At 33.7% G+C, this 9090-nt stretch overlaps 1 protein-coding gene across 1 annotated transcript; it reads left to right on the top strand.

Annotated features, from left to right (window-relative positions):
* The first annotated feature begins 3401 nt into the window (after positions 1-3401).
* Positions 3402-7812, top strand: LOC121315932 (bone morphogenetic protein 2-like). The gene is made up of 3 exons (XM_041250548.1): positions 3402-4088; positions 4818-5182; positions 6892-7812. The coding sequence occupies exons 2-3, from the start codon at positions 4825-4827 to the stop codon at positions 7728-7730; spliced, it is 1197 nt and encodes a 398-aa protein (XP_041106482.1). The 5' UTR covers positions 3402-4088; positions 4818-4824; the 3' UTR covers positions 7731-7812.
* Positions 7813-9090: the final 1278 nt, after the last annotated feature.

Below are 9090 nucleotides of genomic sequence, written 5' to 3'. Positions count from 1 at the left end.
AAGTGTGAAATGTATTTCATGTAATTTTAATGTTGCTTTGAAGGTTTATTAATATATCAAATAAAGTTTCCCCTCCAAATATCCAGTGGAATATATTGAGTATTTAACCAATGTGTAGCGCCATACATATTCACACATAAGAGGCTAGTGCAGAATGGATTAAAGTAAACAAAACTAATTTTCTTTGACCTGAGGTAATTGAACTGAAATTTTGTATTTTAAACAGTTTGTATTTTAAAATACCCTACATTTGAATAACATGTATGTGTAGTATATATATATATATATATATATATATATATATATATATATATATATATATATATATATATATATATATATATATATATAATATATATATAAATTATATAGAGTATAATATTGAAGCTAATTTTAAAATTAAATTCGTTTAAAATAACAATAAAAATACAATAATTTTATGAATTTTTATATCAGGAACGTATATACCGGCATTGGGTGCTGTGATATATGCTCTGATGCAGTAACCCACGACATCATATGTTCAACGAGACTCGTCCCACTTTTCGTTGCACATAGTGTCGTAGTAAACGTTATAAAACACATACCGTTAAATTATTTATTCTTATTAATTATACATGTGTATCTGATATTAAATTTATATATATATATATATAATTACCTTAAGATCGTGGGATTTAAGGATATTTAAAACGTGTACTTTGGAAAGTTGTGATTAGTTGAAGTCACATACACAAACGTGCGCGAACACGAACACACACACAGAGTCTAATAATGCAGTTAGTTGCCAGGAGATTTGTAACAATAAAACGACAAGGTTCATAATTTATATTTCAGTTTACTTTCTTAAAACACAAGAGGGAATAACCAAATAAATGTTATGATTATGATTTTAAAGAAATGCATTTTTTTCTGCTTCTGGAGCTCTGTTCGGTTAAAGCTGTGGTCTTGTAATATCTACCGATAATAAGTTACTAATAAGTCAAATAAAGGTCAGAAAACCACACAAATGTAAAACATTTGTTAAACAGAAAATAACTATAGCAATTAATTATGAATTGTATTTATGTCGCTGCTACAGACCAGTTTAACCAGAGGCGAGATAATAAAGGCATTATTGTAGAATGACAGGAGTCAACACAGAATATAAAATTCAGACAAAAATCAATTAAAAACGATTTTTGTCAACTAAGACAAAGTACGTCTGGTGGTCAGTAATTTGCATCATTACTTTTAGTTTACATTTAAGCGTTTAAAAAAATCTAATTTGGCAAGAGAATTATAAAAATCAATAGTACCACCTCCAAAACAAATTGATCTAAATAGCACGACTGTACGTGTAACTTTATTATTATTATTATTATTATTATTATTATTATTATTTTACAGTTGCTGATTTTACATAATTTCATAAAAAACAAAATCACCAAAATACAGTATTAATCTCAAACCTTGGTCTACGCCACAAATAATAGTTAGAAAAGACACGTGACATACAAATATTTTTAAAACCATTTTTAACATTCACATCATGCATTTAGTTTTGACAACCTGTTTATATATTTTTTATATAAATAAGTCAGAAAAAAAAAAAGTTTGATAAAGGCCTATATATTATTTTCATTAGCATTAGAAGAGGTCGTTTTTGTAAAACTGTGACAATGAAAACAAACGCATGTTCTTGAGATCGTATCAATTAAAGGACACAAACTACAATTATTAAAATAAACAAAAAAAGAATATAGGTCTAAAAAGAGACAGGGGGAAACTGGGTGGCGTTTATGGGCACACTGGTGCTAATATCAGAGGTGTAGAGATTTATCAACCCGTCACCATAGGGAGTAGATAAGTCCTGGCTGACTGAGGATGAAGTCCCGGGGCTAAAGGCCGCACATGACTAACATTCCGAAAAAAGAAGAAAAAGGCAAGGTTGGTTCACTTTCACGGGCTCTTTATTGTCTTGAGTTGTATTCTGTCTCACAGAAAAAAAGAGCAGCCAGAATGCGTCTTCTGGGACAGCCCACCGATACTTTTCGCAAAGCAGGTAAACTGAGTAACATTATTGTGTTAAGTGTATTGGCGGTGCAGTGTTGTATTATGTTACTTCTCAGTTGTGAATGGTTTGTTTGAAATATTTGCAAGGTCTGTTCATTGGTTGTATGTAATTATATAATGAAACTGCCCCTCTCTCCCTACAGGTGTTGGGGTTTTCACATAATACCTTTTTTGTATGATTACAATCAGTTTTCCAAACAGCTTGTATCTCTCAGCAGCATTTTTTACTCATTTGGTATATTTTATTATCTTTTTCTATATAGTGTATTTTAAAATTCCCCCTTTACTGCTTATAGTTTGGTGAATAGCATTAGCTCATTTAAGACCCGGGATACGGTGGGAGAAATTCCCCGATAAAGTAAAGACTCAAATTAGGATCAATGCTGAGGATAATCCGATTTGTGTTAGCAGAGAGGCTCGAATTATTTTACTTTTCTCTCAGAGTAAAATTATACAATGGCTCATTGTTTAATACACATGTGATCGGACTTTCTTAATCCCTCCACGTGTAGGCGCACTGGATCTAATTTTTGTCACATTTCCATTCAGGGTTTTTTAAATTCTAGGTTATTTGTAAAGCAAATAATTAATGGTATGCTTGTTTACCTGTATTTCGGCTGAAACATATTCAGCATTAGACTTGCATATGCTACTAATGTAAAATGCGTCCCTGGGTTAACTTTAACGTTTAGAAATTAAATTGTTCTAACCATTACTGACCTCCTTTATTATTTTGATTACCCACACGAGAATGCAGAATTCTGACTCTGCAGACAAAGGCTAAACGTGAGGGCAGTTAGGCTGTTATGTTAAAGAGTAGATAGGTATTATTCTATCACAACAGGGTCTAGTTGTAGCCTATCCACCTTCTCATTTGTTATTGTAATTATTACAGGTAGGATATTATCTTGTGTGTTTTTGATTGTTTATATGTGATTGTTATAGGCAAATCATTACCTTGGATATGTTCTCATAAAGTCATTAGTACGTGGGCTTTAATCTATAGCAAATTAATATGAATTGCCCGCGAGTCAGTTTATTAAACATGTCAGGGTAAGTTTCCCTGTTTTTTTTTTTTTTTTTTTTTTTTTTTTTAACTAATACAAATCATGAGCTTTTGTTGTGACCTAAACTGTCTCTAGCCATTCACTTTGCATATTAAACACAAAACTAAAAATATTTAACAGCGCAGTTACACTTTAATTAATTGGAAAAAAAAAAAGTTTCTGTAACGGGTGGGAGTGACAGCATCTCGGGAAGGGCGGGACTTCGTATACTGAGCCATTGCATGCTAAGGCAGGGACACTCCAAACAGTCGTAACATTGGATTTTGTAATGAGTGGTAATACATTATAAGCTCCCTAAAAATTGGTTTTGTTATTCATTTTATTACAGTCCATTGGACACACTTAAAAAAATAATATTGCCTGTTTTGTTTTTCTTTTTTTCTGGGAGAAAACGCAAGTGATATTTTCGTATCAGAAAAGTTTGACTCGAGTCTTTCTCGTCTACCTACTTCACAGCTACTTAAAATATGTGTAAGAAGAAACTAGCTGTGCTGTGGAGGCTTTCTGATTTCTGTAGGATAGCTGTGTGGAATAATAACACTAAGTAATGTGGAAAGTATCGGACTACCATTAAGCAGGCAAACCAACGACCGGACTGAACGCTTCCTTGTAGGTAATAATCAGATCAGAGCACCTATGCTTGCTGGTCCACGGAGAAGCGGGTCTGCAATGGAAAGAATTAAGAACAGGAGCGTCAGAAGACCGCTTGTTGTTCAAATTCGACTTTAATTTGCGTTACCTTGGACTACATGCCTATATCTATATATAAGAAACACCTTCAAATACAATTGAAAAGAGCAGTCAAGGAATGATGCATACACACTTCCAACTATAACGCAGTATTTTTTTTTTTTAAGGAGCTCACATTGGATATATAAATACATTACCCTTTCTGACATTTATGTGGAAATTGTTTCAATGGACATGTCAGAGAGTGCTTCTTAGTCGATCGACAATTTCTTAAAGGTAGCTGATTTTGTTATTTGTTTTTGTTTTTACCCCTTTGATTTGTGCCGGTAGCAGTGGAGGCAGGTTCGTGTAGATTTAACACCTGTATGCCTGCCTGCTTGCCTGCAACTCTATGATCTAATCCTGTTGCAGACACAACACCTTCACCCCACGTAACGTAAACAGCTTCAACTACACACGTGCAACGCACTCCTTTCCTATTTATCTTTTTTTCTAGCCTCAGCATCTCTTTGATCCTGACTTCTTTTGTGGTTCTTTATAATGTTCTTAAGGCATAAAAACGATTCGTAACTTTGTTTTTGCCCAGTGTTGTTATTCTGATGTGCTTTTGTCTTGGTGTTTCTGTTCCCTTGTTTTGATTTTTCCTTAGCTTTTTTATCTTTTATATTTACATCTTTTCCTTTCATTGTTCTCATTCCCTAACCCATTCACTGCGTGTTTAACCCATATCTATGTCCTTCTTACCAGCATTTCACGTTTCATTTGTAATTAAAGGGGATATACTTTTTTCTTTATATCAAAGCACATTTATTATTTTATTTTTATTTTACCCAGTGGTACTTTGAATTCTGAATACCCCTGAAAGCTGAGGTTACCATGCTTTCATGATCATATCTCACTTATTAAGGTATTTTTTTTTTAAGGTAACCTGTCATTGTTTTATTGTCAAACGGAATACTGAAGTGTTTATAAAATACTGACGCACAGTTTTACTCTCTACTACAGATTGATCATGGTCGCCGGGGTCCGTGCTCTGATGGTGCTTCTGCTCTGCCAGGTACTGGTCGGAGGTTCTGCCGGGCTCATTCCGGACGTCGGCCGAAGGAAATTCAGCGAGTCGGGTCGACAAAGCCCGCAACAATCTGAGGACATTTTAAATGAGTTTGAACTTCGGCTGCTCAATATGTTTGGGTTGAAGCGGAGACCAAATCCGAGCAAGAACGCAGTGATCCCGCAATACATGTTGGACCTTTATCGTATGCATTTGGGGGATGGGGAGGAAAGCCCCTATCGTCCCGGATCGGCCTTGAGCCAGTACCCAGATAGGTCTGCCAGCCGTGCAAACACAGTTAGGAGTTTTCACCATGAAGGTAAGAGACTGTACAATTTGCAGATCCATGGGCTAATAATAATACCGCATATTTATTGATTTTAATGCGATTATTTATTTTAGACTTGATGTACAATTAAAAACCATATAGCCAAAATACATGCATATCGCATCATGTCAACACCGCAGTAACTAACCACGAAATCAATTTAAAAGGTTAAATAAACATTGTACTGTGTATACGTCAACTTGAACTGTACCATATACCATTAAAAAAAAGAATCTCTCTCTCTCTCTCTCTCTCTCTCTCTCTCTATATATATATATATATATATATATATATATATATATATATATATATATATAAATTTTTATAAAATTATTTTAACATTAGTTAATAAAAAGTTGAATTTTTTTGGGTAAAAACAACAACAACAACAACAACAAAAACACCTGGATATGACAGATATCAAATTAAGATCGAGTTGCGCTATTCATCTAGAAACTGCTTGTTGAGCTGGGTAGGTTTAGATCATTTCTAATTCTTAACTAGTCCCGTGAAATATTAATTGATCAATCAGTCGTCCAGTTTTCAGATAGTTCCACAGATATGAACAGATGTATGTATCTGTATGTGCATGTGTACGGGTTTGGTCATTCTTGAAAGTTTTTTTTTTGTTTAGTTTCTATTTCGGCATTTTAACCATATTTTTATATTTTAATGTGTTAGTTTTAAGCAGTTATGTACGTCCCAGTGACTTTGCATATTGAGACCGGTCTTCTATTTTTTTATTTGGCAGCACAAGGTTCTGAACCATTGTCCATTCTGAATTCTAACAGGTGACTGAATTATTAATGCTAGTTCTACCTGGGGGTTTGAAAACAATAATTTTCTCCAGCAGGCAGTTTGTAAGGTATCAGATGTACAGGTTAGGGTACAGTGTATCTTCAGTGTTGCTTACACTCAGCAAGTTTGTTTGTGCTTAGAATATTGCATTTGGTTTTCCAATCATATTAATATGTTTTACTTTAGGTAGAGTGTAGTTTTCATATTTTGTGCCATTTTCCTGTTTTTGTTTTGAAATTTAAACTTGACAGAGTATGAGGCTAGTATTTTAATATAGGTGTTTTATACCATGTGTTAACATTATGCATTAAGTGTTAATACATGTACATGTTTTTCTCCTGATTTAGTTTTGAGTTAAATCTTACTCATTAAGTGATATGCTGCCACCTATTTTGAAATGTCTCAATTTCTAGAAGTCATTTATCAAAGATATTTAAATAACAGATGTTGTTCGTGGTATAGGCTATGCAGCCCAATGCTATGTTAATGGAATTAAAAGGACATGTATTTGGCAGAGACTAACTAACCTGTTATGGCAATCTGCCATTCCTATTTTAAGACAAGACCAGCTTTACAATTTTTCTTTTGAATAGATTTTCTAGCTTTGAAAGTACCTAGCCAAATTACGCCTTTAGCCTACCGCAATTATCAGGGATCTCAAAATAAATAAATAAATAAATCCTGTAAATTGACAGTTTGATTTATTTTAAATATTACCATAGAAATATATATTACAACTCTCCCTTATTGAAAATTGTTTGATCAAATGTTTAAAGCAGTGTAAACAATTATGCCAGGTGTCTTGTGATCATGTACCTGAAAAAAAGTATTTACTTTTTCATGCAGTTCAGTACTGCACAACACTGATCCTAATCAAAATGTCCTTTTTGTTTAATCAATAGAGCCCTTGGAGGAGCTGTCTGGCAAAAGTGAGAAAACTTCACAGCTATTCTTCTTTAATCTTACATCCATTCCAGGGGAGGAGCTTATCGTGTCTGCAGAACTTAGGATTTTTCGGAATCAGGTCCAGGATGCCATTGCAAACAGCAGTGGCTATCATCGCATTAACATTTATGAAGTTATAAAACCAGCATCTTCCTCAAAGGAGCCTATAACAAGACTTCTAGATACTAGACTGGTGCAACACAGTCAGAGCAAATGGGAGAGCTTTGATGTGAGTCCAGCAGTCATGAGGTGGATCACGCACGGGCATGCCAACCATGGGTTTATGGTGGAGGTTGTCCACTTAGACAATCAGGGGAGAGACTCAAAAAAGCATGTACGGATCAGCAGATCTTTGCATGATGACGAAGAAAGTTGGCCTCAAGTGAGGCCCTTATTGCTGACTTTTAGCCATGATGGTAAAGGACATGTTCTTCATAAAAGGGAGAAACGGCAAGGGAAGCCAAAGCAAAAAAAGAGGCTTAAAGCCAGCTGTAGGAGGCACCCTTTATATGTGGACTTCAGTGACGTTGGGTGGAATGACTGGATAGTTGCCCCACCAGGGTACCATGCCTTTTACTGCCAAGGAGAGTGTCCATTTCCATTAGCAGATCACTTAAATTCAACAAATCACGCCATTGTGCAGACTTTGGTCAACTCAGTAAATTCAAATATCCCCAAGGCCTGCTGCGTGCCAACAGAACTCAGCGCAATTTCTATGCTCTATCTTGATGAATATGAAAAAGTTGTATTAAAGAACTATCAGGATATGGTTGTGGAGGGCTGTGGCTGTCATTGAACAGCAATCTTGTCGACATTTAAATATTTCCCAGTGAACACTTTATTTATACAGTATATATTAAAAAAAAAAAAAAAAAAAAAAAAACATTTTTAAAATTATATATATATATATATATATATATATATATATATATATATATATATATATATATATATATATATATATATAATGTGTGTGTGTGTGTGTGTGTCTATTAAAAAAGAAATTGGGGAAAATAAATATTTTAATCAGAGAATTATTCCTTTTTAATTGATTGATGTATTTCTGATGTACATTGTATATGGGCTCAACCCCAGCACATTGAAGTATAATGCTCAGATTATTATTTTGTATTTATTACTATTATAACCACTTTTTTTTAGTAAATAGCTCATTTGTATTTATATGTAATCATAAGAAGAATATAGGGTTTGTACATATTTTTTTTTTTTAAAGTATAGATGTTTTAACTGTGTGCATTTTTTTAAAAATACACAAGATGACTACCAGAAAACTTCTACTGTAAATGTCATACGTTAGAGAAGGGTCTCATAAAGCTAATGATCCATAATGTTCAACATTAAAGGAAAACCATGGTTTAGCTGGATGAGCTGTTAAACCGTGGACAGAGAAATAGATTCTGGGTGTCATATATATTATTACTAGACAAGGGAGACATACTTAGTGTGTGGGTACTTAGTCCTCCCAAAGTGGGTTTTTAAGTTATATTTTTTTAAATGTACTGAGAAGTTAGCTTTTGTGGTCAGTCAGAAGGTAACATGGTGTGAGGTATTTGACATTTCAGGACAAGGAGTGAGGCTGATATAAACATGATTTACCACCAATCATTGCCCTTTTTAAACCCTGTGTAGCCTTGACTTATATTTTCAAGACTTGTATAATGTACATTTTAAAAATTTCCTTGGGGCCTATCCACAATCCTTCAACCAGTCAGATTTGGGTAAAATCTTTATTCCAGACTGGAAAGAAATGCAAATTTGTCGAAAAACCAGACATGGAAAAGTTTATTTATTTCATTTTTGTATAATTAGTTAACAATATTCATCTTAAATTGAATAACAGATTATGTCAAAACTGCACACAACTAGCCCACCAAGCAGTATACTGTATAGCATTGAAACTGACAGCAGAAAAGTGTTAAGTCATTTCCCTGACATTATTAACAGTACACAATGCAATTCGTTCTTATGCTAGTTAAATATAATATTAACATTTGTACTTATGCAATCAGTTCTAATGCACACATACTTTGCCTTTAGTTTGGTATTTAAGGTTTTTTTTTCTTCCTATTCCTGAAAAGTCTTAATTGCAAGTCAAAAATATCTATAAATTTTGATGAAAAATAGTATTACTGGCA

Source organism: Polyodon spathula, chromosome 5, assembly GCF_017654505.1.
Source record: "Polyodon spathula isolate WHYD16114869_AA chromosome 5, ASM1765450v1, whole genome shotgun sequence".
Taxonomy (NCBI): Eukaryota; Metazoa; Chordata; class Actinopteri; order Acipenseriformes; family Polyodontidae; genus Polyodon; species Polyodon spathula.
Note: the sequence above shows the minus strand (reverse complement) of the source record. Positions and strands in the feature narration are given on the sequence as shown.

What these genes read in the sequence shown, in the direction of transcription:
- LOC121315932 (XM_041250548.1), top strand. Translation starts at nt 4,825, where the DNA reads ATGGTCGCCGGGGTCCGTGCTCTGATGGTGCTTCTGCTCTGCCAGGTA. An exon ending in TAGGAGTTTTCACCATGAAG is followed by an intron (nt 5,183 to 6,891) that starts GTAAGAGACTGT and finishes TTTAATCAATAG; the next exon opens with AGCCCTTGGAGGAGCTGTCT.